The 26909-nt window shown below is 36.5% G+C and overlaps 9 protein-coding genes across 17 annotated transcripts; 3 read left to right on the top strand and 6 right to left on the bottom strand.

Annotated features, from left to right (window-relative positions):
* The first annotated feature begins 160 nt into the window (after positions 1–160).
* On the top strand, positions 161–3320 carry LOC106646956 (putative peptidoglycan muropeptide transporter SLC46). Of its 2 annotated transcripts, none has more exons than XM_089593631.1 (6): positions 161–917; positions 1084–1344; positions 1422–1771; positions 1849–2128; positions 2207–2389; positions 2465–3320. In XM_089593631.1, exons 1-6 carry the CDS (start codon positions 833–835, stop codon positions 2692–2694), a joined length of 1389 nt encoding a protein of 462 aa, XP_089449757.1. In that variant the 5' UTR covers positions 161–832; the 3' UTR covers positions 2695–3320. The 2 variants fall into 2 exon arrangements, with proteins under 2 accessions (XP_089449757.1, XP_089449758.1); XM_089593632.1 differs by having other exon boundaries at positions 2207–2403; positions 2465–2553.
* LOC106647035 (sepiapterin reductase-like) lies at positions 2767–3973 on the bottom strand. 2 transcript variants are annotated; one of them, XM_089593635.1, is made up of 3 exons: positions 3727–3973; positions 3353–3639; positions 2767–3242 (listed from the first exon to the last, which is right to left on the bottom strand). In XM_089593635.1, the coding sequence occupies exons 1-3, from the start codon at positions 3971–3973 to the stop codon at positions 3000–3002; spliced, it is 777 nt and encodes a 258-aa protein (XP_089449761.1). In that variant the 3' UTR covers positions 2767–2999. The 2 variants fall into 2 exon arrangements, with proteins under 2 accessions (XP_089449761.1, XP_014218771.2); XM_014363285.3 differs by having other exon boundaries at positions 2768–3242; positions 3353–3663.
* Positions 3974–3983: 10 nt separating this feature from the next.
* Positions 3984–5702, bottom strand: LOC106647036 (coiled-coil domain-containing protein 32-like). Its single transcript, XM_014363286.3, has 3 exons — positions 5313–5702; positions 4901–5079; positions 3984–4130 (listed from the first exon to the last, which is right to left on the bottom strand). The coding sequence occupies exons 1-3, from the start codon at positions 5512–5514 to the stop codon at positions 3984–3986; spliced, it is 528 nt and encodes a 175-aa protein (XP_014218772.2). The 5' UTR covers positions 5515–5702.
* A 211-nt stretch (positions 5703–5913) lies between these two features.
* LOC106646957 (sepiapterin reductase) lies at positions 5914–7539 on the bottom strand. The gene is made up of 3 exons (XM_014363187.3): positions 6982–7539; positions 6256–6563; positions 5914–6180 (listed from the first exon to the last, which is right to left on the bottom strand). The coding sequence occupies exons 1-3, from the start codon at positions 7211–7213 to the stop codon at positions 5932–5934; spliced, it is 789 nt and encodes a 262-aa protein (XP_014218673.2). The 5' UTR covers positions 7214–7539; the 3' UTR covers positions 5914–5931.
* A 1057-nt stretch (positions 7540–8596) lies between these two features.
* Positions 8597–10767, top strand: LOC106647001 (chromobox protein homolog 1). 2 transcript variants are annotated; one of them, XM_014363240.2, is made up of 4 exons: positions 8597–8882; positions 9632–9794; positions 10000–10237; positions 10350–10767. In XM_014363240.2, the coding sequence occupies exons 2-4, from the start codon at positions 9696–9698 to the stop codon at positions 10571–10573; spliced, it is 561 nt and encodes a 186-aa protein (XP_014218726.1). In that variant the 5' UTR covers positions 8597–8882; positions 9632–9695; the 3' UTR covers positions 10574–10767. The 2 variants fall into 2 exon arrangements, with proteins under 2 accessions (XP_014218726.1, XP_089450201.1); XM_089594075.1 differs by lacking the exon at positions 8597–8882 and adding an exon at positions 9476–9557.
* A 715-nt stretch (positions 10768–11482) lies between these two features.
* Noc1 (Nucleolar complex protein 1) lies at positions 11483–14894 on the bottom strand. 2 transcript variants are annotated; one of them, XM_014363215.2, is made up of 6 exons: positions 14825–14894; positions 14697–14734; positions 13380–14471; positions 12671–13286; positions 12167–12583; positions 11483–12090 (listed from the first exon to the last, which is right to left on the bottom strand). In XM_014363215.2, the coding sequence occupies exons 3-6, from the start codon at positions 14469–14471 to the stop codon at positions 11543–11545; spliced, it is 2673 nt and encodes an 890-aa protein (XP_014218701.2). In that variant the 5' UTR covers positions 14697–14734; positions 14825–14894; the 3' UTR covers positions 11483–11542. The 2 variants fall into 2 exon arrangements, with proteins under 2 accessions (XP_014218701.2, XP_014218700.2); XM_014363214.2 differs by having other exon boundaries at positions 14697–14894.
* Positions 14895–15417: 523 nt separating this feature from the next.
* On the bottom strand, positions 15418–20284 carry Mybbp1A (MYB binding protein 1a). Of its 2 annotated transcripts, XM_089594056.1 has the most exons (9): positions 20033–20284; positions 19527–19727; positions 19057–19455; positions 18764–18977; positions 18274–18712; positions 18093–18202; positions 16598–18024; positions 16096–16514; positions 15418–15961 (listed from the first exon to the last, which is right to left on the bottom strand). In XM_089594056.1, the coding sequence occupies exons 1-9, from the start codon at positions 20138–20140 to the stop codon at positions 15595–15597; spliced, it is 3684 nt and encodes a 1227-aa protein (XP_089450182.1). In that variant the 5' UTR covers positions 20141–20284; the 3' UTR covers positions 15418–15594. The 2 variants fall into 2 exon arrangements, with proteins under 2 accessions (XP_089450182.1, XP_014218699.2); XM_014363213.2 differs by having other exon boundaries at positions 18274–18977.
* A 276-nt stretch (positions 20285–20560) lies between these two features.
* Positions 20561–22001, top strand: LOC106647015 (uncharacterized protein C1orf50 homolog). 2 transcript variants are annotated; one of them, XM_089594058.1, is made up of 5 exons: positions 20561–20715; positions 20795–20977; positions 21113–21225; positions 21289–21507; positions 21677–22001. In XM_089594058.1, the coding sequence occupies exons 2-5, from the start codon at positions 20902–20904 to the stop codon at positions 21866–21868; spliced, it is 600 nt and encodes a 199-aa protein (XP_089450184.1). In that variant the 5' UTR covers positions 20561–20715; positions 20795–20901; the 3' UTR covers positions 21869–22001. The 2 variants fall into 2 exon arrangements, with proteins under 2 accessions (XP_089450184.1, XP_014218741.2); XM_014363255.2 differs by having other exon boundaries at positions 20561–20977.
* A 360-nt stretch (positions 22002–22361) lies between these two features.
* LOC106647009 (dnaJ homolog subfamily C member 11) lies at positions 22362–26394 on the bottom strand. 3 transcript variants are annotated; one of them, XM_014363246.2, is made up of 9 exons: positions 25979–26394; positions 25306–25435; positions 24972–25224; positions 24803–24817; positions 24403–24716; positions 24109–24316; positions 23253–23820; positions 23043–23172; positions 22362–22929 (listed from the first exon to the last, which is right to left on the bottom strand). In XM_014363246.2, the coding sequence occupies exons 1-9, from the start codon at positions 26045–26047 to the stop codon at positions 22907–22909; spliced, it is 1710 nt and encodes a 569-aa protein (XP_014218732.2). In that variant the 5' UTR covers positions 26048–26394; the 3' UTR covers positions 22362–22906. The 3 variants fall into 3 exon arrangements, with proteins under 3 accessions (XP_014218732.2, XP_089450183.1, XP_014218733.2); XM_089594057.1 differs by lacking the exon at positions 24803–24817 and having other exon boundaries at positions 24403–24735; positions 24979–25224; XM_014363247.2 differs by lacking the exon at positions 24803–24817 and having other exon boundaries at positions 25979–26393.
* Between the last annotated feature and the right edge of the window lie 515 nt (positions 26395–26909).

Genomic DNA, 26909 nt, shown 5'->3' with positions numbered 1-26909 from the left:
ATATAATATCATGTTACAATTTAATCTTGAGTTAAAGTACAGATATATAGGTATGCATGAGATCACACACTATCTCTTGACGTTGCTGTTTCCTGTTTTTTAATCTCTCTGCAGTGTGCTCTCTCCTCACTCATCCCTGCAGCATAATAATTTCACACACTGCATACTATATAAGTGGTATATATACAATTCAGGTATTCAGGTCAAAAGCAGCCGAGTGAGTGAGTTGATTGTAAAGTTATCAAAATAACAAATACTTAAGAGCGTTTTCGTCAGCTGTCAAAAAAAGAAAAGTTGTCGATGTAAAAATAAAATGTGATATTAGTAATAGGTGTCACCTGTCACTGACAATTCTTTAAAAATAGTTAAGATTTCGTCCGATTAAAGAAGAATATGTTTCGTTGTACACACAAAGAAAGTGCATAATAAGTAGATAGTGTGACCAAATTTTAGAATGACGCAAGTACTTCTGGAGGCATGCAACAAAGGAAAATACACTCCGTTACTTATCATCTCCTTCTCCCGCTGGGAATTCTCTCACTATCCGTGAACAATTATGGACAGAAAATTATTTCTTCGTTGTCTGTACCCTAAGTATACGTGACTAACAGCTTTTAGCTCCATTCTTCATGTTGGCTCGTATTTTTTGTAAAAGAGCAGCTGATAGCAGTCGAGACACAGAGAGAAAACTATGCTGCCTTCAAGTGCTGCTGGACACACGGATTGACAACTCTTTTGTTTTTTTTTGTTTTTTTCTCTGTAATTTGTGGGTTTGTTCTCGGGAGCTTTTTGGGACTAGATATTTTTTTTTACAAGTTTCTTAAAAGCAATAATGGCTACTACAGACGGGATAGATTGGGGTCAGTTTGCCATGCTACCACTGGCTTTTGCACTGATGTCTTCTTATTCCATATCAGGTGAGTTTGCACTTTTATTGTTTGATTTTTAACTGTACCGAAGTCTAGCTTCACACTTGAACAATATTTTACCACAAAAATAATTAATTTAAAAAATACATCGAAACATGCGTCATTTAGTTGGAAAAAAAAAAAAAAATTACTTTAAATATCTTTGGTGTTGCAGATAGTGTCACGACGGATTTGGTGATTTACCGAACATGCAAAATAATCCCAGATGTGAACAATAGTAGATGCGATGTTTTACACATGAATAGCAGTAGCAAGGAAGCAATGTCAATTGAAAAATTGGTTCAACCACACACTGCCAATGTTTTCATGTTGAAATCGTGCATTGAAACGATATTTCCAACAATAATGTCCCTCTTTCTTGGCCCATGGAGTGACAAACACGGAAGAAAGCCATTGCTGTTTTTTCCATTTCTCGGTTGAACAAAAATTTACAAAATTCAGTTCTATTGTTATTTAAGGTCACAATTTTTTAATTCTACCTTCAACTTCCAGGTTATTTATTTTATTATGTCTCCATGGCATGCTTAAGCAATTTAGATATTAGTCCCTACTGGCTTCTGTTACCTTCTATACCACCAGCACTTTTGGGTGGATTTCCTGCTATTTTACTCACGTTTTTTTGCTACATAACTGATGTTACCAATAAAGAAAATCGAGCTTGGAATTTGGCGTGTTTGGATACCACATATGTTTTTGGAATTTTAGTAGGACTATTATTGGGTCCAGTTATAATGAGAAATTTCGGTTACATGGCTGTATTTCTGTCATCAGCAATTTTTTCCTTGTTTTCGATAATATATACATTTGTTTCTGTCAAAGAAACAGTTAAAAATGAAACTGAGGTAAGACTGCAAATTAAAATTTTTTTACAACCTGTTAACTGATAAAATTGTAAAATACATCATACGTCATCTCACAGCGAAATCTGAGGAGTATTTTCAACATCTCATTAGTTAAGGAGTTGTTTGATGCTATAGCGAAAAAAAGAGATGGATTTGATAGATTTTTGATATGGATCTGTATATTGACAATTGGCCTGTTTGTTGTCGTAATTGAAGGAAATGCCTCAGTATCCTTTCTTTTCACAAGTTCGAAATTGGGTTGGAATATCTCAGATCAATCCATCTATGTAGCAACTCAATTACTAATATCCATATGTGGAATGCAATTTCTAATCAAAGTAGTTGGATCATTTCTGAGTGTGCATCAAATTGTTAAAACTAGTCATTTTTGTACTTGAAAATACTTTTAATGCTAAACTATCTTTTTGCTTTCAGAATTACCGGAAACTATGATAGTTGTTCTGGCAGGTTTATCCAATAGTGCAAGCAACTTGGTACGAGCTTTTGCAAGAAAACCATGGCACATGTATTTTTCTTCTGGCTTAGGAATGTTCACTTCATCAGCTATTCCAATAATCAGAGCTATCATTTCAAAATCGGTTCCTCAAAAAGATTTAGGTAAATAATTTGTGGTTAGTTATATTTTTTTAAAGTGTAATTGGAAGTATGGTATAACTGAAAATTTCTACACAGGAAAAATTTTTTCTATAACGACTGTAATGGAAATGATAGTGCCGTTTGCAACAACACCAATTTATTTATTCGTTTATAGCCATACCCTGACATTGTACCCTTGTCCAGTGTGGTTTATATCAGCAGTATTACCTTTCTTAATTATTATTTTTGTAATAATTATTGAACATAGATGGAGGAGACTGATAAACACGCAATACACTCCGTTTACTGCAATCGAAAATGAATAAGTATCGAAGATTTTTATCACTACTCTTAAGCTACTTTAATTAACTATAACGATATTTTATAAAAATTATTAGTTATACAAAATTACTACGAGAAAAGAGATTTAAATTTTTTTTAAGATAGTAATTAACAAGAAGCCTTTAAAGACTCTGTGATAAGAAAAAAATCTGTGATTTCAAATACTAATATATTTACAGTTTAAACATTAAGTTTTACAGTAACAAGACGATACATGTAAGCGGAATCTTTTAAAAAATATTGTTGCGCGTGAGAAAAATTTGAAAGCAAGTACAATAAACATCGAGATTCACAGCTCGTCATAATAATCCACATGGTCTCCGGACTCGTATTTTTTACTTGATAGAATGTCTAAAAACTTTTTTACAGTTTGATCAGTTGTCAGTATTCGCTCGTTTTCTTTTAAGTCTTTAAATATTTCTTTGGTCGTTGGATCAACTATATTATCAGTCACTGTGTCCAACATTTCTGTATCTACTGGTCCAGGTGAATAATTTAATACATTTACATCAGGATTTTCTTTGGCGAAAACCTAAATAAAATTAACAGTCATAAGTATATAATTTATATGTACAGTTCCTGTTAACTGAATAAAACGATCGTTCGTAAATATGCGACTTAATAAAATTTATCACAACTGACCTTAAAATACATTTCCCTTGCAGCTTTTCCTGAACAATAATAACCCATAGAGTTGAATGGTTGAATTCCACACGCAGAAGTAATATTGATAACGTGTCTTTTGATATTCTTTCCTTTAAATACATTCATAAAGACGCCATTCAAAACAGCAGGAGAAAAAACATTTAAATCATAGTATTGTCTCCAATAATCGAAATCTGTCATATCAACAGCCAATTTCGTAACATCTCCAATCGACCCAACGTTATGTACAACGACTATTTCGTAAAATTTACTCGCAGCATCTGCTCCCGAATTCTTGACAAGAGCACCTAAAATTATACACCACTTGAAATTAGAAAATTAAAAAATCTCAAAAAATACAAATAACTCACCATCAATGATCGATCGAAGCTCCTCAGCTGTAGCTTTGCTCAAGTCGACGCTTCGATATTCAACGGCCAAGGTTTTCGGCATATTATCCGCCGTTCCCTTTAAATTCTCCGCATTTCTGGCCAAGAGCAAGACCAGCGAGCCGCTTTCTAAAGTCGAGCCGAGGACCTCGGCGATTTTCCTCCCGATGCCCTGGCTCGCCCCGGTCACCAGCAGGAAAACCTTGCCCTTGAAAATCTTTCCTGTCATCTTTCCCGTTTTACAGACCGTTGTTCTCTTCCTGACCGTTGATGGTTACTGATTTGTTCTCGGAGTCCTCAATATCTTCCGAGCCTGTTTGCTCGTTCACGGCTGCCTCGAGCGCGTCAGCCTTGAGGAGATGGACGAGCTCGTTTGCGGTAAGAGCCTATGAAAGTTGAACGAAATAGTTTTAGCCAGTAAAACTTTGTATGATCAACGAATGATGATGGTGAGAAGCTTAAAACTAACATCAGAAACTCGTTAATTTTTTTTAAGGATTGTGATATACTTGGCCCGCGATAATTATGATTATTTAAAAAATCACGATTTCGCAAAAGAAACACGGGGGAATAAAATTACGTTGTAATGAAATATAGCAGCTTTGGATTTGCATTTGTTGATTCTTCAGATACAGTTATGCAAGTAATTGCATTGAAATTTGTAGTTCTAAGATAATAAATAAATAAGAATTTAACTGCATCCTTGAGAGAAAATTAAACAATCAATGGATTTTAAAAAGGTTTATATTCATGAAACCTCATTTAATTAAATTAGCCAAATGTATACTTAAAAAGAACCTTATGCATAAATAATTATAAATGTTCAGTAGTATGAATTAGATACCTATTCCAAATTACTAAAATACGTTGTCGTCTATGCCAAAAGTGAGATGCGATCTTAGGGCGTGCAGTGAGAAATTACTAAAAGGATTGTGGATTGTGTAAAAAAGAAAAAATGATTCTGTAGACTTAAATAAAAAACTTTACGACCAAGAAGACTATACCTAACAATATTTACTGCAAAATTTTGTTATGCTCTGAATCATGTTGCTTTCAAAGTTGTTTTTGGGTTTTGTTTTAATAATCCCGTCGAACACATACCTTTACAAGTAAGCTAATATTTGCAGTAATTTGATAAGTTGTTGAGCAATCTTACTTGCAAATGCGGTGCGATGTGCCGGATGATTGGATTAGCTGCGAGTTCTATCTCCTCAGGTTTTTCAAGACCTTCACCAGCCTTGATTAATCGTGCGATGCAATCCTCTTTCGCAACAGACAGCGAATTTATGAGGTCGCGCTTGGACGTGCCTCTCTTGATTGCTTTCAATCTGGAATCTATAATTCAATCTATTAATTCACAAGTCAATTATTTGAAAATTTATTCATTTTATCAATTATGAAGATCCAACTGTGTAACTGCACAAAATACAGTTTTTTTTCTTATCCTCTTTCGCAGTAAGCCAATAAATGATTTTTGAATGAATGTAAACACAAAAGATGATAAGAGTAGACCTACTTAGGTGCTGATCTCGCACAAGTACCTACACTGCAAAAAAAAAAAAAATTACCCAATCTTGCCAAGTACTGTTCGGAGTCCGGTAATCTCGGCAAATCCTCCGAGTTACGAGTATTGGATGCAACTACGCTGATAGACGACGTCGAAACAAACGAGTCCTCGAAGGAGCAGTTATCGTCGCTGGAGACACCGTTCTCACAGATCTCGCGACTCGCCAATGATGGTGACCATGGATCGCTTGTCGTCGTCCTCATATTTCCCCACTGCACTCGGTATCCGTTTATCCTTATACACCTTTACACTCAACTCGTCACGCGCCTTTCTATTGCAAATTTTATTTCTACTGATTTTATGTTTTTTTCTCAATGCTGTAATCCAAGAAGCAGATTATTACGATGATTTGACACAGATTTGACGTAACGCAGGTTTGTTATTATTTTCCACTCTGGCACGATCGATGTGTACGTACGGATATATATATAGTTATTCACACATAAATCGTGGTTAAAGTTGGGATGGTGGTTTTCGTGGTCGGGTACTGCAGGGATCGTGGATACCGACAAAAAATTATTTACCAATCGTTGGTCAGTAAGCTACAACTTCTTTGGCGGGTAATTTGAAAGCAAACGTTTGATGCCTCGTGTGGTTATTAATTGTTTATTGAGTCAGCGCTATACAGTGTTCAATTTTTGAAAATCAACGTAATCTCCGGATTTATAATTCTGTTGTTTCAAAACACCAACGAGGCACTCGGCGGTTTTCTCCGGGGTCGAAACAGTGTTGTTCTCGAGGGCTGATTTGATGCGAGTCACGAGTTCTTCGCTCTTACTTTTCTTGTAGGCGTCGTGAAGCATCTCGGTATCAACCAACCCCGGCAGGTAGTTCAACACACCGACGTCGGGATTTTCCAAGGCAAAAGACTGCGAATATACGACACAATCGTTAGGGACAAAAAGAAAAGGAAGCGTGTGAATCTTGTGGGGGAAAATAAGAACCTTGAAAAACATATCCTTGGCGGCTTTGGCGGCGCAGTAGGAGCTTACGTACACGTCTGGCGTAAGACCCCAATAGGAGCAGACATTGACCACGTACTTTTTTACGCCACTGCTCTCGAAGGTTTTCATGAAGAGCCCGTTTAATACGGCGGACGAGAACATGTTGACGTTGAAAAACGTTTGCCATTCGCTGAAATCCGTCAAATCATTGGCCGTTCGGGTGTAGTCCACTACGGCGGCACAGTGTACGATTATCGCTTGATTGAAACTTTCTGGCTTTTCGCCCCTAAGAGCGTCGTTCAGTGCTTCTATAAATGTGAATACCAAACCAAAATGAATGTCAAGTCACCACAGAAGATAGCGATAACGATATTTTTAAGTGGCATACTTATAAGATAAAGAATCGACCTTGCGTTAAATTTCGTTAAAAAAAGCGTCACTATCGTAATTTTTAAAAGGCGTCGTTGAGGCCGTTAATTTTTAATGAATCTGATGCCCCTCGCACTGGAAAACCAATGTATCTCGTTTTATCTCCAAGAGAGCGTATAATTACATGTGTCTACAGAAATGCGTGAATTCACCGCGAAAACCAAGTTATAATAATAATATATATGCGTTAATTATGATGGGTGTGACCTTTTGTTGGTGAATTTTCGTCACATTTTAAAATACAACTGTTATCCTATTAAGGATGTACTTGGTCAATTAAAATTTGCACGAAATTACCTTGCAACTCCTTAGTTGTCGTTTGGCCGAAATCGACGCTCTTGCACAAAATAATTAAACCCCTCGGCATTCCATCAGCAATTTTCTCGAGGTTCTCCAAATTTCTGGCCATGAGCAAAACTTTCGAGTCATTTTTCAAGTGCGACGCGAATTTTTCTGCAATCGCCCTTCCGATGCCTCGACTCGCCCCCGTAACTACCAAAAATGCCTTTCCCGCAAATATTTCGGACATGGTAATACAACACTTGTTGGGTGCAGCTTTCGAGTTCAGGAAAAAAGTTTTAAACGGACGTTTTTGGAAAAAAAAACACGATGCAGCTGATGTACCCGCACGGCCACGAATATATATACTTATACGGGAGATCAGTGATCGTTCGGAGAGTTGCTCAACGAAACCGAAACGAAACTGATAACTTAAGTAAGGTAAAAGTGTAAGCACTCGCTTTAAAAAGAAAGTGTGCAATATTCTGTTATCGCGAGAGAAGTAAACTCAATGTCACACTGAATGTCAAAAGTTTAAAGAGAGTAAATCAAGCATAAAATAATATTTAAGCTCTACAGAATACCTACTACGTTATACGGGACTGATGCCTAAAGTAAATATAAAACACGCTCGCCGCGCTCTTTTAAGTGTACACAATATTCGGCAAGAAAAAAAAATTTCGCGCTACATAAAAAAATGTGTACAAGTGTGAAAAAAAAGAGCGCCTATGTCAATGAGTATCTATATATACCTATGCAAATTAGAAGCGATTTCTCCCCGCAATATTGCTTATCCCGCTATCCCTTTAGCGTTAACTTCTCTTAGGCACACACAAACATATATATAATCTCTCCCGCAATTTGCACATCTCATTGGCCGATTTTCATTACTTAGATACTTTAACATCTACCGATGTCATTAATTATTTGATTGAATAATAATAAATACACACACGCACACACACACACACACACACACACACAAAGTGTTACCTACAGGTGAATTTGGAATTTCAAGAAACGCTATAGAAACACGCGTATTTATTACAGCTTATTATAGACTAGCATTTACTTATTTTCGTTGATTCATACATTGACTGATAATATTCTAATTAAAAGTTCGACAACTTAAGCATGTAGATAGAGAAAAAAAAGGGAGCTGTAAAAAAGGAGCATAGTCCCTAAGAGGACACATAAAAAAAGTGAAATAAGGATATTTTTTTTATGTACAAATTAAGGGGAAGGAAGGGTGGTTGGTGGTGGACGTATGTGTTGATACGGGCGGGGGAGGAGGGGGGCCGAGGAGGACGAGGAGGAAGGGCGTATGTGTGGCAACACTGTGTAACCGCGCGCATCCTCTACGCAACAAGCAACAAGCAACAATTGTTGGGCGAATTTCGAGAAATGAAAGAGGCGCGCGGTACGCGCTTTTTATTTTGTAGGGTATCCTGTTGTATATATTTTTTTCACTCTTGCTTCCTGCCGCCGCGGTTTTACTTCTACACACAAAAAGCACATTACTAGTATTATTACAGCACTTTTCTCTTCTTCGTCAGTTGAGTCAGTTCGCTATACTTGCAAAAGTCGCAACACGCATACTTACACAACGTATGTACATGCATATGCAACCGCTTCCTCCCCCTTGCCACCATTTACTAACGAACAACGAACGCCGCTCTCTCCCCATTTCTCTCCAATATACTCCAATCACCTTCCTCCTTCCTCCTCGCACTCACTCGCACTACTTCAGTCGTACTCGTGCGCTAGCTTCGTTAGGACGTGAAGTAAACATTCCGGCTATCGAATAATATATAAAACGGAGCGAGTGCGCCTCGTTAAAGAACAATAAAGTTCATCATCCCGCGGTACTAAAGCATCGTCTTCAAGAACAGACCTCATCCGTCTGTGCATAAGCTAAGGTAAGTTTATTACGAGTTAGAGCTTTGTTGAGTACGGCGTGGCTCGCTCTCTTGGATACGAGTACAATTTCGCGGTCTGCACAATCCATACATGATGTACATAGGTATACAGTAACGCGTGCACACGCGCGCGCTTTATAGGTAGCCGGCATCGGCAGCCATTTTATCTCACGTCGGCTCAGTTGGCGGCTCTTTTCACGTTTTCTTTTTTTTTTTTTTTTTTGCTCTTTTTCGCTCCTTTGGTGTTTGCCCGGAACACGAAGTAAGTATCGCGTCGTCCTGGATCGCATTTCTGATAACGAGGGTTCGATGTCCAATATCTTTGCCGTGTACAAGCGAGCCGGTGGTTTTGTTCGTCTGTTGTTATATATGTGTTAGGTGTGTACATGTACATATCCTCCAGTTGTCTGTTAATGGTTTTCCCGCTTTCTCACCGGCTTTCATTTTTAAGTATAATTTCGTGGGTTTACGTGCCTTTCTGCTTCTTTCGATCGTGTTTTTTTTTTTTTTTTTTTAACTTCAAAGTTTACAGTGTCGAGTGATGGAGTAAGGAAAGCAGATTAGTTTTTTGTTTCGATAGTTAAGGGTCGGAGAAGGAAGCGGAAGAAAGAGAAAGAGAGAGACGCGCGCGGCGTCCAGAGAGAAGAGAGAGAGAGAGAGCGAAGCTCGCGTTCTGTATGATATTGTGTAGCTGCGTGAGCTATAACGGCCGTGTAGATAATTTACACACTCATCTTTGCACGTTGCAGGCTCGGCTGCCGCAGTCAACAGAAGTCGTTCTACGTCTAGAAGAGCGAAAAACAGGGAATAAACATGAGCAAATCCAAGGATTCCGCATCCACTGAGGCCGAGACCGAGGAGGAATACAGCGTGGAGAAAGTTCTTGACAGGAGGGTCGTCAAGGGCGGCAAGGTGAGTCAAGTCGTCCCGCTCTTTTTCCTCGTCCACTCTGTTTGCGTCCTAACCTATAGTACCTTTGTGCGTACACACTTGCCATTTCCATACGAGCTTCAATTTTTCTAAACTCTTGAATGAAGTACTCGTAAACTTCGTAAAACAAACAAATACAATCGTCCTCGTCGCAAGTGGTGTTTATATTTTGTATTTATTGTTGCAGATCGAGTATTACTTGAAGTGGAAGGGTTACTCAAACGAAGAGAACACATGGGAGCCAGAGGAGAACCTGGATTGTCCTGACTTGATTGCTCAATTCGAAGAACAGCGCAAAAAGAAAGAGGCTGCTGCCAGTAGCAAGAGCAAAGTTGATGATAAGGAGCTAAAAAAGCGAAAAAGTTCCAGCACACCCACACCAACACAGCCCAAGAAGAAGGTAGTGGAAGACAAGAAACCGGAAGGTAAGGATTACATCTATTTCAGTTATTAATGATTCATGTATGGGAAAATTCAAATTATTTTAGTCCTAAACAATTTATAAGAGCTTTAAGCTAATGAGTCACTTTTGTATAGGCTTTGATAGAGGCTTGGAACCAGAGCGTATCATTGGAGCGACTGATTCTAGCGGAGAACTTATGTTCCTGATGAAATGGAAAGGAACAGACGATGCGGATCTAGTTCCTGCGCGAGATGCCAACGAAAAATGCCCGCAGATAGTCATCAGGTTCTATGAAGAAAGATTGACGTGGCACAGTCCAAGTAATGACGAAGAAGGAGTAAAACCTGATCCCGAATAGCCGTACTCACTTCCTCACAACTTAACTGTCTTTGAATAATGTCACTCGTGTAAACAATCAGATTTTGATTATATTTTTTCTTTTACTATTAACGTAACATAACGCACTGTGCCACCGACCAAATATTTTTAATAAAAAACAATGTAGTGTAAAAAAAATCGAAAAAAAATATAGTCCAAATTTTCTAAAAACGATCTTGGGTGTCATTAAACTTGCTTCTATTACGTTCTTCAGAAATCATATCCATCAGTCATTATTGGCATTTGTAGTTATGTTAAGTCAATAGAGACAGACTCGGTTTTATATACCTGTAAATTCAGTATATAATGTGGATAAGATCGTAAAAAAAGACGATCTTGAACGAATGATTTTTTTTATCAGACCTTTGAAGTGTATGATTTTGTAAGTCTCGATTGTGGTTTAAATTAAAAGATTTTTTCTGTAGAAACGATATCATACTTCAAAAATTCGTTTACTTCGTTTCAAAATATTTGTGTTATAGACATTGTAATATGATATAATAGAAATACATTTAAGAATTGCGTATTTTGGAAGTTAAAACAGTTTTTGTTTCGAAATTATCCCCTTTTAATTTTAAGTATTCTGACGTATTGCGTAAAATAAAATTCTTACACAGCTCGATATCAATAATCTTTGTATGATTACAATAAGTGTAAATTCTTATTTTTTATAGATTAGAATAAATAATGAACTAAAGTCAAGTTTTCATCTTTTTAACTCCTCGCCTTCTAGTAAACTGTAACTTTGTAGCCAACAAATGTCATGAAATTATTACTTATGCAGTACAAATTTAACTCCGAGTAAGGATTTATGATAAACACCGAGGAATAATTAATTAAAGGGATAAAATAGTTTTTTTCTATTAAAGAAAAATAAAGACATGCAATATATTTTTCAAAATATAATAAAAATCAATATTCGATGTATGTACATACAAATAAACTAGTTTTATTTTTTCCTCTTCATGAGTTTCTGTTTTGAAAAGTTCTTTTTACTGCCCTTGAAATTCTTAAACGGCTTCTTTTGCTTCTTACCACGGAAACCAGCAAGCCTTTGATTTCTCTCGGATTCCCAGTCAAGCTGCTTAGCATTAGCACCATCTCGATCACTAAATGATTTGCTAGCTCCATGCTTGAACTTTGTTTTGCCTTGATTCTCCAACATCTCCGCAAATTCTTCAGCAGATACAAACGGATTTTCGTCCGAGATTTTAAACTTCTTGTTTATACTGCTACCCTTGTTCTGTTTCCTCTTTTTTGATGATTGTTTCGAGCCCACGTCATTGTCATCGTCATCATCGTCCTCATTAAACTCTATGTCGCTCATGTCGTCATCAAGATCATCCAAATCCATGTCGTCCAAATCTTCAAATTCTCCGTCATCATCTTCGTCGAACTCGCCCATTTCCATGTCACTGTTTTCCATGTCTTCGTCAGATATCTCTGCGTCTTCGTCATCCAGTTCGTCATCACCTTCCTCACCTTCGTCATTGGATACTAGAAAGACAACACCGGCGTTAAACAATATTTTACAATTATTATTGAGTAAAAATAATGTACATGACGTGCTTACCCTTTGATTTCTTGGGCTTCCGGCTAATGTCACCAGCAACATCGAAATCGTCAATATCTTCCAGTTTTTTACTTTTGCCCAGCTGATCCAACATATCATTGAAATCTTCACTGTTGACGCTCTCATTGTCATCTTCCTCCTGTTTACCCTTGATTTCCCCACGTTTTTGCATGTACTGATAAAGAAACAGTTCATCGACTGGTATCCGATCTTGCTTCTCAGCAATGTATGCAGGACTATCAACTGGTATCAGTCGAACGCCTTTTGGAGCATATCCTGTTCTATGAGCAAGTGGGTCGTTCTTTCTCGACACCTTCTTACCCTCGAGTTTTTTCGGATTTTTGAAGACGTAACGGTCAAGGAAACGAATCAGACTAAGATCCTCCAGCGGATCTCCTGTGTACTCGATGGGCTTACCTTTTCAAGAAAAATAATCGTATGGTTAAAAAATAATAATTTTACACCAAGGTTTAGCTAGTGATAATGTTAATAAAATGAAATTACTTGCTACAATTGTGCTTGCAAATAAAGAAACACTGGGATGAAAATGTCTTGCTAGAGCTCCCAGTTCGGAGTAGAAATTTAAATTGGCTCCGCTGCGCAGTGGGTTTCTGTTAAAAGGATCGTAAAATGTAGCTTTGAATTCATTTTTAACTTCGACCACAGGCTTGACGTCATCATCCTCTTTATTTTCCTCCTCTACAGCCTTTGAGATAACATTAGATAGTACTACTGTATTCTCTTTTGTCTTGGTTTTCGTCTTTTTTTCTTGAACAGTCACTTCATCCATCGTTTTACTTAAATCTATTTCGCCATCGTCATTTTTGACAGTAGCCGCAGACCTAGTTAAAATCTTATTTGTAAACTTTCTCGACTTCAACACTTGTGATAATGTGTATAGAGTAGCACATATCATATTGGCAGGAAAACTAATAGATGCTTGAAGAATCCTTTTGATGAACGCATGCAATCTCAGTATGCTCTGATCGTTGCGTAAAACTCTATATAATAAATTTAAGAAAATAGCTCTTTTGTTGGCAGTGCCAATTTGAGGATCAATCAGTTTCTTATAAAATGCCATGTAGAATCTATCTGACTGTTTTGGATCTTTTCCAACAACCTGAAATAAAAAAAAAAAATAAAAAATTGTTAAAATCCAATTTTTTATTATTTTACATAAGTTTATCAAATCTTTTGCAAGTTATTGACTTACCTGAAATAATAAGCTCAAGGCATTCAGTGACACGTTAAAAGTCCCATGGTGAACAACTTTGTACACAGAATCTATGTGATCACTCAACTTAATGGTATTTACATCGGCAAACCTGTAAGCTCTATTTACACCGGCTAAAATTGCAGCCATCATTCTACTGTCGGGTTCTCCTTTTTTCAAGCAAGCCTTAAAAAAAGCAAAATACACATCAATAAGAGTCGTTGCAACTTGCATGTCTTCCTTTGTCAAGAGAAATTGTGTTAGCAAACAAATGGCAAAGTACTGAGCTCTTGGCGAGATATTAGTTCTGAACAATAACTTTTCCACTTCTTTCAGAACAATGAGCTTCATTTGTGGATGCTCGTGTAGCAGTTTTGTCAAGCAGAACACAGCTTTTGAAGCTACTTTACTACTTGGGTCGCCGACTTTGTTTATCAAGAAGGCAAGAAGATTATGCTCCTGCTCGGGATTACCCATCAACAGGTCATTCATTACTGTGACGGCTTTTTCTCTGTTCAGGTCTACTGTGTCATTGGCAATCTTCGACAAGGAGTTAACAAAACCGTCATAAATTTCCTTTAGCTGATCTTCGAAGTACCACAACGCCAATATTTTATTTTTGGACATGCCCAGTTCATGACTGTCCAACAAGTTTAAATCTTGATCCTCAAACTTGACCAGTTTGTATTGCGGATGCAGTAGATCACAAAGAAACAGATCCTTCAAATCTGTAATGATTTTACTGCACTGATTGTGTTTGGCCACCTTCACTTGCGACATCAGTGAATTCAGGTGATTGAGATTGTGCTTTGGGCTATCTTGAACTAAAACTATCCCAGCAGCTACTCTGTCAGCTATCGTTCCTTTGGATAATGCTGTTTTCATCCAAAAATAGTCTGAATTTTTGGTTTTGGACTGCTTCAAGTGGTAGGCTGCACTTTCCGAGTCCAAGCATTTCTTTGCTTCTTCTTTCAAATTAATTACATCCATGTCACTTTTGTTGTGCTTTTTCGGGCCTTCGGTTTTTGTAAACTCCTCGTACCATTTTTTATACTTAGGTCGAGGACCATCTTCCAAATCCATATGATTCATCTGGTAAAAAAAAAATAGTTCTAAAGTGTGTATGTATATTTAATAGGAGTCATGTACAACACCATAAAGAAAGTACATCAACAACATGTAAAAAAGTTTAAACTCCAAAGCAAATCAAACAAATCAGTGAGTTTATGTATATTCAAGATGTGAAGAAGTAAATAATATTTCTGTAGGTTAAGTACGATAATGCAACAGTAAACACCGTGGTAAACCTATATGTACCTTCAAATATCACGTTGTTACGGTAATCAAAGGATCGTCTAAGAAAATTAGAAAAACTCGTGTTATTTAGTGAATTTTTTCGTGAAAAATAACATTGCCAAATACTTAATTAACAGCGCAAAAACAACCTTGCTGTCAAGTCAAGTAATGAACTACAAAACACTTGTATACATATAGACTGTACTGCAACCTCTCTCTTCGAAGTCTCCGAACTCCGAACTCTGAATAACAAAAACACGCGATACTGCGCTCTTTCCTTTGAGGCTCTCTCTCTCCTCTCAGCTCTTAATTTTAAATTCTTTCAGCAGGTTACCAATTTTTATTTTAGTCCACATCTTTTTTTTTTTATTGAGCTACAAATTTGGTTGGTTAAACAAGTATTTTTATAATTTACGAGGTTTTATTTACTTAAACTACAAAGTAGAGGTCCAAAATATGATGAAAGTATTAAAAAAAAACACGCGGAAGCGTTCGTATTGTTCGTATGTATATTATTTTTTCGTGCGTTCGAGATATATATTTTGTTCTTATCCTGCAAAAATACTTTGCTGAATTAATATTTTGAAAATATTCATTCTTTAAAAATTCAGTGTGCCTCGTGCTGGCTCATCAGATTTGTATAATCCGATGTCACCCAAAAATAATTATTTTTGCTCATGGGTGCAAAAATCAAATTATTTTGCATTAAATTTTAAATGAATATAACAAGACTAATTTTAATTTTATGAAAGGTAGCATGCTTTTTAAAACAATCAATTTAAACTTGTTAAATATAATATATTGTCATTTATTACAATTCACGTGTAAACGCATATAAAAAAATAACAATGTCTTTTATCCGCTTGTAACGACGTAGGTAAACGCGCTTGAAAATTATCTTCTATCTATCAAAGAACTTTCAGTCCCCGCTTTGCACCGATTTTCTTTTCTTCTTACTAGGAACATCGGATGTGTTCAAATTTGACCTCTTGTTCTTTGCTTTTTCTAGTTTTTCCTTTTCCAGCGCGTCTTCACTGTCCATTGGCTGATTCGTTCCATTTTGTACAATGCTATCATCGTTACTGTGATTTGCGTTTTGTTTCGCCATTTTCTTTTTCCTTTTTTTGTCTTTTTTGCTAGAACTATTCATTTCTTCCGAGAGGCTGTTATTGTGATCCTGTGATTGGCCATTCGTGTGGACTTCACCTATTGAATTTTCACATCCCAGCTTTTTCACTCCATTTTGATGTTTTGGTTTTTTGGATGATTTGGGCTCACTTTTACAACTGAGAAGAAGACAAACATTACATGTAATTTTCTTTAAGCCCATGTGAAATGATAAAAAAAAGACGTAAATAAAAAAATAAGTGAAAGAAATTCAAAAATTCGAATAGAAAAAAAAACGAATGATTGAACTTACACAACAGGAGCACCAATACGCTGAGCAAGTTTGTTATAAGCACTTTTGGCATCTTTGCCCAACGAAACTTTCGCTCTGTAGCTTGCCATTGCCTTTCCGACTTCTGTCCAGTCCCAAGCTTCTGGCACATGATGAGTATGAACCGCAAATAGCAGTGTCAAAAGATGACTAACATATTTTTGTTTGATTTCTTTGCCTACATCAGAAGCTGCCTCTTCATTTTTTTCGTCTTCTTCTTTTAAAGGCTCATTTGATTTGAAAAGTTCTATGCTTTTCTGGCATAAATTTTTCTCCAACTTAAGCTTTTTATCTTTAAAGTCCTCCAAATTGATCATTTTATTACTGTAAAATGTCCTGAGAAATTCAAGAGCCTGGCCTCTTCTGTACGACCGTATATTCTGGTCAAAGGAAAATTTTACCTAAAAAAAAATTAACAGCAAAATTAATTTTTTCAGCAATCCACAAAGCAATAAAATGTTAAAAATTCATAATCGTAATTTACCAGAACTGGTGCAAGTTTCCAAGTCCCAACCCAGTTAAGCTGTAGCAGTCTTTTGAATAAAATTGGCTGAATGATGCAACTTCTCTTCTCAAAGAACGACGTCAAATATTGCACGAATATTTTGATGAATTCTCCGGTAGAACAGTTGGCTAGCTGCGAGCACCTAATCAAAAATACACAGCAATCCGCCAACTTGTCGCCCATCTCTTTACTAACGCTTGCCGTTAATTTGCTTTCTTGTATCATTACTTGCAAAGTTGTGATTAGGACATTCTCGTCGACGTCCTCGATGCTTTCAAACTTTTTTGTTGCTGCCAATTTCTTCATGCAAGCTCTAACTCTGTTCTCCAAAGGTTTCTGATGAGGATCTTTGATACAGAACTCCAGTAGTTGAAAAACTGGCACTAGCATATCCAACGCGAGGGACATCGAAGGACCGGACTCCATGTAAATTTCCAGCAGATCCATCACTCTGATTCTGTAGTGCATAAGCACCTGATCGCCTTCCTTTTGTTTCTTCGAACTAGATTTTCGGGTTTGTTTTACCATCTTGAAAGCTGCGGCTAATTGTGCATCAAGGCGTTTGCCCTCGTCTTCGTCTATGTTGTCGACGTCGATATCGTTTTCTTCACTTTGAGATGCGTCGTTGTACAAAATCTTCTGGATTGACATGCGCAACAAGTCCGTTGTTGTCTCATCCTCTGAGCCTGATTCTTCGAGATCAGAGTCACTTTCCGCTTCTGTGGTCTCGTCATCCTTTTCATCCTCATTCTCCTCGTCCTCTTCTTCGTCTTCGTTATTTTCATTCTCATTGTCACTCTTGTCTTCGTCATCGCTCGAGTCACTTTTGGAATATTCGTCATCTTTCGAGACCAAAGGATTTTTATTAGGGTCTAATGTATCCAAGATACTGTGCACAGCAACAGACGTCAGATGAGGACAGATGTGTGGGAAGACGCATCCTACAAGCGAACGCAACAAATGACTCTTTCTCGAAAGCAATAACAGCAATAAGTCAACAACAACCTCGACCCACAAGGGTTCATCGTTCTTTTCATTATCAATCTTGTTATTTATCTTGTCTGTAGCTTTTAAATGTTCAAAACTGCTGCAGATATCGTCAATGGCTTCCTTTGCCATTCTAGGCTCGAAGAACAGCTGCAATCCCATTTGAAGGTTTATTGTATGGAAGACGGCACTGATTTTTTCTGTGCTCTTTACATCTTTTTCTAATTTTTTATTGAGCTTAAGCATTTTCTCCCAAGCTTCTTCCGCTTTTTCTTTCAGTGGCTTTTTCAGTTTTATTTCTCCTTCTTTAAAAACAGCTTTATCGATGTAAGCTATTAAAGATTTGAGAATATTTCTCAAATCGTCGAGTTTCGGGAATTTGTGATCTAACGCGCGGTAAAAACATTCCTTGAACGGGGCTGAAATTATGAAAAATAGTAACATAGTTATTGATTTCATTTAACTTGTTAATCCAACAAATACTTACAAAGCAATTCTTGCTCGACATTCGTTTCACACAGGCCAAGATTAAATAAGAATTTCAACTGCTCTAATCTCCAATCATGATTGTTCATCATTTCCGAGTGGTTCATTAATCTAAAAAGACAATTTTTTATAATTACAAAATATAATATTATACGTTAATCAAAAGTATAGCTTTAACTTACTTGACACTAAAAATTTGCATGGCATAAATTCTTTCCTCAAATCTCCAGGGCTCTGGCTCGCAATCTGGTTTTTCCTTGAATTTAGTGTTTGCCGCTATTTCTCTGAACAAGTCCGAAAGTTCTTCAATACCATTTGCATTTAGCTTTTGAAACAGTATTTGGAAAACTTTTGTGCCAGTCAATTTTTCAATCATGAGGTCCCCGGGAAACATAATCAATTTCTTTACAATGGAGATACGCAACTTGGATTCCTCATCTTTATTGATAAGTGAATTCTGTACTTGAAATTCCAAGTCCTGATCGAGTACCTTGACAAAAAGCGTCAAAGCTTTTTGAAAGTCCATTGCTATTTCGTCGTTTTTGATGGGATTGGTTTTAAATCTTTTTAAAAAGTACTTTAAAAAGTTTGTCGAAAGTAGAGATGGAAAAAAGGATTTAGCTTCATTTTTGGGATGTTTTTTTTTATCTGCGGGATCTTTGTCTTTCATACTTGTTACATATTTCCCGTGATTTTCAATCAGTAAGTGAAACAGTTCCACAGCCATGTATTTTTCAGTTTTAATGAGTTTATGAGTCTGAGAATCGAAACACTCATCTATGGCTTCCCAAAATTTTATGACTAATTCTGGTTTACCTTTGGATGTTAAAATTTCACAAAACAACTGATGAACTGGATGTTTTTTGTACACAGTTCTGGGAGTTTTCTATAACAATGTTATAATTTGTGAATAAATACTTTAAATTACCTCAAAAAATATGTTTCTAGTCAAAAGAATTAATTACCATTAATATTTTAGCGATCTCTTTTACAGTATCTTTACAGATGACTTTATCTGAGCCAAAAGAGTTTTTCAATGTTTCCTTGTTAATAACGTCGGGAAAAGTATTGAAAACTATAAGTAATAAATGAAGCGAGTCCAAATTTTGCTCTGATAACGGTTTGCAAGTTTCTTGCTCCATAACAGGCCACAAAGCAGCCATTGCACCATTGTCGTCGATCTGTTTCAAAAAATCTCCAATGAATAATATACATTCAAAATATAAGTAATCCTTCTGTTTTCCATTTTGTATCAAACACTCGAGAACTTTTTTCTGTTCCTCAATTGGACAAGATTTCAGAACCTTGGAACGAATCAAAGCACCACAAGCCAAAACACGACCATGGCACACGTCAGAATGTTCCTAAATGAAAAACAAGAAATGTTTTTATTCATGAAACTCCAAAATAAACGAAAGTTTTTTACGAGACTTACTCCTTTGCTACTACTGCCAGTTGCTACTAGTTCTTTCTCCATGGCACTAAAAATTTGTTCAACTGTGATAGTGGGATTCATTTTTAAGAGAACAGTCAAGGTGGCATAGAAACCTTTCCTTGCATTAACCTTTGATGATCCCAAGCCTCGAACCAGCCTATTGAGGGCATAATAGAACTCCTTGCTTTCTTCATTGTTTTCCTGTATGATGAAAAATCAAGCATTAACCTTAAATCCATGCTAGACGTAAATGTAATAAAAATAGTACAATGTACGCAAATGTTTTACAGGGACATCCCCATACAACTCTCCCAATTCAGGAACCTTTAAACCAACAAGGAACGTAGTGGAATAAAAAGTAAGTTTTGTATTACTTGACCGTATGCGAGGACTAATTATAACAACCAAACAGTAGATAATTTAGCAATAACCAAGAGATGGAAGAAAAAAAAGATGCAAACGTGCGTTGCGGTTCTTTGAGGTTACAGCAGTGTTAATGATCATACCTGTATTACCCTTGACAGCTGCTCTATCAACTTGACTCCACCGTCGATTCTGGAGTTTGTGTTTTCGTGCAACAATTTTGGAAAGCAGTCCAGCGTTTCTGCGGCCATTTTTCACCTTTATCTATTTTATATAAACAAATGTAACTTCCTGTACTACACTATTCAACAAAAGTTTAAACGGATGGCTCATGCCACAATGTGCTCCGCGGGGCCGCGTGTGTGCAGAGTTTATTGCAGACCGCAGAGAGAGCGCAGAGTACCTCTCCTCTCTCAACACACACACTTCTGCTCCGTTTTTTTTCTTTTAATTATTTTTGCTTGCAAATTTTATTCTGATTATGTACATAAAAATTACAGTTTGTAAAGAACACGCTATTCCGATCGAAAAGCTATATTTGCTCGAAATTTAATTGTATTTCAAAAAATATTAAACATTGAGCGGACGTCAGTTACGGACCTAGAGACGTCCCTTTTGGTTTTGATATGAAAATTGACGGTATCGTTATGTCGTGCGGACACAGCGCAGCTCTGTTACAAAAAACACTCCGATATTCGATTATTGTTCTAATAATATACTTAATTATTAGTGTGATCTCTCTCAATTTTTCACCAACCTTTAGTTTTTCAAATTTTGTATCGTAGCTCTAGCTATACCTGAAGTAAACTTGTTTTTTCCGAAACTAGTAGTTGCTTACTTTCTATATAATTTTTTACTTTGAAATCTTAGAATGTGAATTATACATATTCATATATTTCATATAGCCGTGATTGCGTGGAAGTGGACAAGAGAAAGAACAGTAGAAGACACGTGGGCCACTCATTCATGTTATCAGTTTTTTTTTGTCGCTAAAATGATGTTTTAGCACTAAATGGTACTTCAAAACTTGAAACGTCCACGAAATACATCAATAATGGATTCTTATTCTGACTGTACTTCCAATAAAGGTATGTATTATTATAAAAAAATAAACTAAATTAGTGTCGTGGTAACTAGTTTAACTAGTTGACACTGTAAAAAAATGTGTATAATGAAAATAAATGAAGGCAAGTGTTAATAGTAATTGTTGTTTGATGTTTCAGTATCTCTCGTAGAGAGAAATATTGCACCACAGGGGATTGATCTTGTTAATCCTAAAGCAGTAGCTAAGAAAATGCCAAGTGATTTGGTACAACTGGCAGTGGAAATCCAAAAGGTAACAACTTTAATTTTTAATGATCGTTGTAAGGTTAATTGACAAAAATGTGTATTTTTTTAGGCTGATGACTATGTAAAAGCGAATGCTTGTAGTAAGCTTCAAATCATTGCAGAACAGATGAGGTTCTTACAGCGTCAAGCTGAAAAAGTGTTATTGGAAGCCAAGGAAAACTCAGTAATGCACCATGCTGCATGCAATTTTGTCAAGCATCCAGGCAATGTTTATCATCTTTATCAGAGAGAATCTGGACAAACATATTTTTCAATGCTCAGTCCGCAGGTGATTAAAAATATCTTCAAATGTGACCGTTATTTTTTCATTAGGCTTTTAAATTAATTGCTTGATTCATATTTGCATGGTATCCATTGAAATTTCTTAAGGAGGGAAACAAAAGTTCAAGCTCAGGTTTTACATCCGCTTTATTAAATCACAAAATATCTTATTACAGGAATGGGGAAAATCTGCCCCACAGCAGACTTATAAAGGCTCCTTTAGACTAGAATTCGACCATTCATGGACTCCACTATCCAATACTCACATCAAAGACCAAGAACTTGCTGTGCTGAATAGAATTTATCAAAACAACGATACTTCGAAAAATGTATCCTTAACAGAGTACATGAGCATCGACTCGAGTTGACAAAAGTGCGAGATCGAGTTTTGTGATGGATAAAATAGTTAATTTATGAATTTGATGCTTGGATGGCAGTTTATAAGTATGGTACCTTGTTAATTTTAAACTTTGTAAAATATACTTGTTTATTCAACCCTAATTGTGTAATAGTCATCATCACATTGATTGGTTATTATTACTTTTGTCATTAGTGACGAAATCCAATATAATGTAGGACATGTTTATTATTTGAACAAAATAGCAAATGGTATTTTTAATAAGAAAATTTATTTTTCTATACACTAATAACAAAAGCTACAATTTCGTAAGCATTCACGAAACGCAGCAAAAACTATGGCAGACTTGAAATACGTTCGATTTTTTATTTTCAACAAATATCACATAATATATTGTATAGTAGGTAATAAAGAAAAGTCAACTTTTTTTTTTAATAATTTTGTAGAGCTAATTTTAGTGCACTGAGAGATAATTTTTCGTACAACTAGTTTTTTTTTTTTTTTTTTTTTTTTTTTTTTGTAACTTTAAAAATCAGGTAGATTTTATTTTATTAACATTATTAAAATTATTTTCTTGATCACAAGAAAATATTTTTTTAAGCGTCAACAATTATCTTGATTAAATTTAAACATTCTCGAACTTTTTTACAGTAAGAAAAAATAAAAAATTGGACGTAATTTGAAATTTCCCTAAATGTATAGATTACTTTTGTGCTGTTCCTTCCGAAAAATTTTTATTTTTTCGTTAGAAGAAAAAAGTATTTGCGTTTATTTGATTGATTGCGATAAAATTTGGTTGGTGAACAAATAGTTTTGGCAGTAATTATTTGAATAAAACAGTTTAATATACATATTTCACTGTATATTACCCATAAGGTAGCTAAAAAATGTACAACAAATTAACAAAAAAAAAAAAAAAAAACTACCTAGAGTCACTTATCATCTTTTAGTTTCTGTCTCAAGACACCATCTAAAAATGCATTTGTAACTAGCTTGTCCAAGGGATATAAGACTTGCGAACCTTTACTTCACGAGCATCTCGTTTATGTCATGTGGTATTCACACGATGAGCTAAAAAAAAACAAAATTTCGTTCAATGATCTCTTGCATGGATTATAAACAATAATTGAAATGTGCAATGAACCAATGAACAATGTCAATGGTAAAATGTTAGTGATACTTACAACTCTTAGGTATCCTAATAGGCTCGATGTCTTTGATCAAACACTCATGTGTTTGCCTATGGAACAAATATTGTACAAGAAGTTGTTTATCCTCTCCAACACAAGGGTCGTAAAATCCTGGCAGTTGACTCTGCAAAATAAATTCATCGTCAGTTTTAAATGTTTACTTTATTGATGCAGAAAAATCTAAAATAAACAATGTAACGTCACCTTAGAAGCATTGTGGAGTACCAGCTTGGAATCTTTCACGAGACATTGCAGAGGAATGGTCACGTCGATAATCTCGTCCCTCTGTCCTCCAACAGTCTCCTCACTACCGTTAGCGCGATCCTGCGGATAAACAAATCTGCCGTAGAGTGCTTTGGTAATGACGAGTCCTTTCTTAGCCTCTTCCTCTGCCCTGATCCGGCTGAACGTAGCTTTCATAAGTTCAACAGCAGCTCTCGCTTCTTTTTGCTTCTCCTGCTTCAACCTCTTGTTCGACTCTTTTTGCTTATCTCGATCTCGCCGCTGTCGTTCTCGGACTATAGGATCAACGACAAAGTTCTTGAGCAGCACCCAACTGACGATAGGCGCGACTGTGGCGTAAAACACTGGCGCCGGGAAGACTTCGTCGCACAACCAGATCGGGAAGTTGTAGCTTTGGTAGGCGCGTCGCAGGCGTATTCGTAATGTCACACCTGTTGGAGATCCTATTTGAACTGTTGCCGAGACCGAAGTGTGTTTAGATAGTTTTTTCGTGGCACCGTATTCTACGAGCCAGCCGAACGTGCCAAGTCTGGAAATAAGTGGGTCGTGAGTGTTGATTATCGATTGCAAATATAGTTTGAACTGCAATGTTGTAAGGTTGTGATTATTTGCAAATTAAGATCTAGGGCGTTTAATGCTCACTTAGAATGTGTAAAAAGTTTAAAAATTTTTTTTAATATATAAAACATGCACATTTAAGAATTTACGATTCAATTATGGTAATAAATAAAATCTATGAAGCTTGAAACTCGTTTGAAACACAAACAGCTTATATAGAGGAAGAGAGAGAGGTCTAAAACTGCCTTTTTTTACGTACTTTACATAGCCTTTGAGTTCCATTTGCCTTTCCTCTAACTTTTGTGTGTAACTTAGACTAATGAACGACCTCATTAGTGAAAATTCTATTGAAAGGGCAGTGTACGAATGAGGTGTACTCCTCACAATCGTTGTATTCATCCCACTTTGGATTCCAGCTCTATATGTGATATTTCCAACAGTATGCGTATCCAATTGCATTGCCAAAGCTTTTAATGGAAATAAATAAAGTAATTACAAATAACAAGGGGATGAGCTTTAAAAGCTCTTTTAAATGAACAAATGTTTAACTTACTTCCAACAAAGCCCGGCCTGATCTCATTTGGTGAGAACTGTACTACGGCACCACCATTAAAAAAGATTCTTTTGGTCAATGTTCTGTAGCCTCTCAATGAAAACGTAGGTCCATTGCCGGCTCCGACTTCAACTTCGAACCAGCCTTTTTGCGATACAAGTCGTCTAACAGAAAAGTTTATTGTTCCTGAACCAACACCATTTTTCATGCTAAGATCTCCTCCAAGCACAGCCGTATTTTTGGTCGTGAGTGGTGCTTCGATTGACTGACTGAGTGACATTCCACTAACTTCAACTGACGTAAATACGCTATTTCTAAAAATAAAATTACAATGTTGTAACATATGTCAGCTTAATGGATGAGTAGAAAGTCACACAGAAACGCATAAAATATGTCCAACCTATTATTTTCAATCCTGTTGCAAGGAGCAATGGAACATGTTTAAAAATATTAAAATTAATGTGAAGTACATTAATTATAAGTACATATTGATTCTGCTTTAATTCTAAAATAGCTAATAGACTAGCTGTCACGATATGAAACATAAAATTATCTTTGTTTATTCTCACCCTTCATAAATATCATCATAATCATTTCCATATCTGCTGAACAGATCCGTGGCATTAATGTGCACCGTCACACTGCCTTTGGGATTAGTGCGCAATAATAGCTTCCTTTCTTCCTCTTCTTTGGCTAATCTTTCGTACTCCTCTAGTATTTCTTGGGGAGTTTTTCTGCGCACCATCACTTCCCATCCATCAGTCTCCAGACCTTTGGTACCCACGGAATCGTAAATAGCCTTCTTGTGAGGATCAGAAAGGACTGAAGAAGATCATTTTTCGTTAGAAATTGCATTCACACCAATGTTTAATTATCATTATTATTGTATTTTTTAAATGTCACCTTGATATGCCTTGTTCGTTTTGTTAAAAAGTATCTCAGCATCCTTTTTGAGGGCAGGGTCAGTGTGCTTATCAGGATGATAAATTCTGCTGTTTCTTTTGTACGCGTTGCTGATTTCCTCAGGTTTTGCCTGTTAACAAAAAAGAAGAAAAAAATTAGTGTTACAGCATACTACTAGAAATATTAACATTAAAGTGATTCAAGAATTTCAGGCATTTAACATAAAGATTACAGAGAGGCATACAAAAAAATCAGTATTTCTTTACATAATCTACGTGCAGTATGAATTGCTTATATCAACAACCTTGCACCAATCAAAAGGTATTCCTGATAACCCCAAAAATTAGACACCCTTGACACCGTATCAAGGTGAATGAGTAAAGAATCGAATCAGAGCTTGAAAATTAGTTTAGATAGAACGCCGTGCACCGAGAAATTTGGATAGCTGTTACGTCAGCTGTTTCAAAAGGCAACGCAAAGACAAAGCGTAACAGAGGCGAAGAAAATAAAAAAAGGAGCAATGGAACGGAGCATCCGCAGGAGTGCTCGCGAGGAAATGTAATGGGATGTAAAGTGTAGTCACGTGGAGTCAGGATCGATCAAGGGAATGGATCATCACCACCAGCATGTGTTAGTCTCATCTGAAGAGCAAAGAAGGGATGAAATCACTTACATCCCTGGGGATGTTGAGGAAGGTGTAGTAGTCCTCCTCGAAGTGAGCGTCTTTCTCCTCCTCGTCCATGCTTGAATCCTTTTCTCTTCAACGTCCTTGAGTTGTAACAAGAAGCACACTCGCACACGCCACTTTTTTTACTTCTTTTTTTTTGTTTTATTTCATGAACTGTCGTTTCGTTTGTACAATGCTTTAGCACGTGCGAATTAGCGTATAAGTATCTTGCTGTTGGATTGCTGACCGGTATCTTTTTTTTTTTTTTTTTTTTTTTTTTTTTTTCACTCTCTTACGAAGAGGAGCCGATGCAGTAAGTAAGTACAGGGATTGATTTACACAAACAGAGAAGGAGCGGACAGAAACAGACAGAAAAGTTCAGCTTGAATCTTGAATGCTCTTTCTCGACGAGTAAGTATATATACTCCAAGTACTCGTCTGCTACACATGAGGGACATAGGGTGTATTCCGCAAATGCTGCCAGCAGTTAAGTTACGTAGGTCGTGGTAACGCCGCATGGTCGGGCAGCGCTAGCGTCAACCTGTACTAACTGTCGGTGGGTTCCGCATGTCAACAAACTCCGAAATATCAGATGGCATGGGAGCGAAAACAGTAAAAAATATCAAAGTTTGTTGACATGCGGAACCCACCGACAGTTAGTCTTTTTGAAATAGATACAAAATAATTAATTAACGATGTTTGTGCTACTTGCGGCAAGTTTGCAGTGTATGTTTTACACCAATATCGACCTCCCTTATTTTTACACTTTCGGGTAATAGATAAATTGTAAACTTGCCGCAAACAGCACAAACATCGTTAATTATTTATTTTGTATCTATTTCAATAGTTGCGGCTGGTTTATAAGTGATTAAACGGCTCTAGGGCTAAGCTGCCTAAAGCTCTCCATCAGAATTTCAGAAGCAATTTTTGGCCAAAA

Source organism: Copidosoma floridanum, unplaced genomic scaffold, assembly GCF_036245765.1.
Source record: "Copidosoma floridanum isolate Cflo_tuat_1 unplaced genomic scaffold, Cflo_Japanese_pri ptg000020l, whole genome shotgun sequence".
In the NCBI taxonomy this organism is placed as follows: domain Eukaryota; kingdom Metazoa; phylum Arthropoda; class Insecta; order Hymenoptera; family Encyrtidae; genus Copidosoma; species Copidosoma floridanum.
This window is presented reverse-complemented; position numbering and strand designations above follow the sequence as displayed.

Coding starts and splice junctions, on each gene's coding strand:
- LOC106646956 (XM_089593631.1), top strand. CDS start 833: ATGGCTACTACAGACGGGATAGATTGGGGTCAGTTTGCCATGCTACCA. Junction 2,129..2,206: donor AGTAGTTGGATCATTTCTGA/GTGTGCATCAAA, acceptor TTTTGCTTTCAG/AATTACCGGAAACTATGATA. Junction 2,390..2,464: donor GGTTCCTCAAAAAGATTTAG/GTAAATAATTTG, acceptor ATTTCTACACAG/GAAAAATTTTTTCTATAACG.
- LOC106647035 (XM_014363285.3), bottom strand. CDS start 3,973: ATGACAGGAAAGATTTTCAAGGGCAAGGTTTTCCTGCTGGTGACCGGG. Junction 3,664..3,726: donor GCTTCGATCGATCATTGATG/GTGAGTTATTTG, acceptor GTATAATTTTAG/GTGCTCTTGTCAAGAATTCG. Junction 3,243..3,352: donor CAAGGGAAATGTATTTTAAG/GTCAGTTGTGAT, acceptor AATTTTATTTAG/GTTTTCGCCAAAGAAAATCC.
- LOC106647036 (XM_014363286.3), bottom strand. CDS start 5,514: ATGAGGACGACGACAAGCGATCCATGGTCACCATCATTGGCGAGTCGC. Junction 5,080..5,312: donor ACAGTACTTGGCAAGATTGG/GTAATTTTTTTT, acceptor ATTGAATTATAG/ATTCCAGATTGAAAGCAATC. Junction 4,131..4,900: donor ACATCGCACCGCATTTGCAA/GTAAGATTGCTC, acceptor CAACTTTCATAG/GCTCTTACCGCAAACGAGCT.
- LOC106646957 (XM_014363187.3), bottom strand. CDS start 7,213: ATGTCCGAAATATTTGCGGGAAAGGCATTTTTGGTAGTTACGGGGGCG. Junction 6,564..6,981: donor GACAACTAAGGAGTTGCAAG/GTAATTTCGTGC, acceptor TCACATTTATAG/AAGCACTGAACGACGCTCTT. Junction 6,181..6,255: donor CCAAGGATATGTTTTTCAAG/GTTCTTATTTTC, acceptor GTATATTCGCAG/TCTTTTGCCTTGGAAAATCC.
- LOC106647001 (XM_014363240.2), top strand. CDS start 9,696: ATGAGCAAATCCAAGGATTCCGCATCCACTGAGGCCGAGACCGAGGAG. Junction 9,795..9,999: donor GGGTCGTCAAGGGCGGCAAG/GTGAGTCAAGTC, acceptor TTATTGTTGCAG/ATCGAGTATTACTTGAAGTG. Junction 10,238..10,349: donor GGAAGACAAGAAACCGGAAG/GTAAGGATTACA, acceptor ACTTTTGTATAG/GCTTTGATAGAGGCTTGGAA.
- Noc1 (XM_014363214.2), bottom strand. CDS start 14,471: ATGAATCATATGGATTTGGAAGATGGTCCTCGACCTAAGTATAAAAAA. Junction 13,287..13,379: donor CCTTGAGCTTATTATTTCAG/GTAAGTCAATAA, acceptor TTTTTATTTCAG/GTTGTTGGAAAAGATCCAAA. Junction 12,091..12,166: donor GAAGCCCAAGAAATCAAAGG/GTAAGCACGTCA, acceptor TTGTCTTTCTAG/TATCCAATGACGAAGGTGAG.
- Mybbp1A (XM_014363213.2), bottom strand. CDS start 20,140: ATGGCCGCAGAAACGCTGGACTGCTTTCCAAAATTGTTGCACGAAAAC. Junction 19,728..20,032: donor AGCTGTCAAGGGTAATACAG/GTATGATCATTA, acceptor TTCATCATACAG/GAAAACAATGAAGAAAGCAA. Junction 16,515..16,597: donor GGAAACTTGCACCAGTTCTG/GTAAATTACGAT, acceptor ATTTTTTTTTAG/GTAAAATTTTCCTTTGACCA.
- LOC106647015 (XM_089594058.1), top strand. CDS start 20,902: ATGGTACTTCAAAACTTGAAACGTCCACGAAATACATCAATAATGGAT. Junction 21,226..21,288: donor TGGCAGTGGAAATCCAAAAG/GTAACAACTTTA, acceptor GTATTTTTTTAG/GCTGATGACTATGTAAAAGC. Junction 21,508..21,676: donor TTTCAATGCTCAGTCCGCAG/GTGATTAAAAAT, acceptor ATCTTATTACAG/GAATGGGGAAAATCTGCCCC.
- LOC106647009 (XM_014363246.2), bottom strand. CDS start 26,047: ATGGACGAGGAGGAGAAAGACGCTCACTTCGAGGAGGACTACTACACC. Junction 25,436..25,978: donor TCCTCAACATCCCCAGGGAT/GTAAGTGATTTC, acceptor TTTTGTTAACAG/GCAAAACCTGAGGAAATCAG. Junction 23,821..24,108: donor GAACTCAAAGGCTATGTAAA/GTACGTAAAAAA, acceptor ACTTATTTCCAG/ACTTGGCACGTTCGGCTGGC.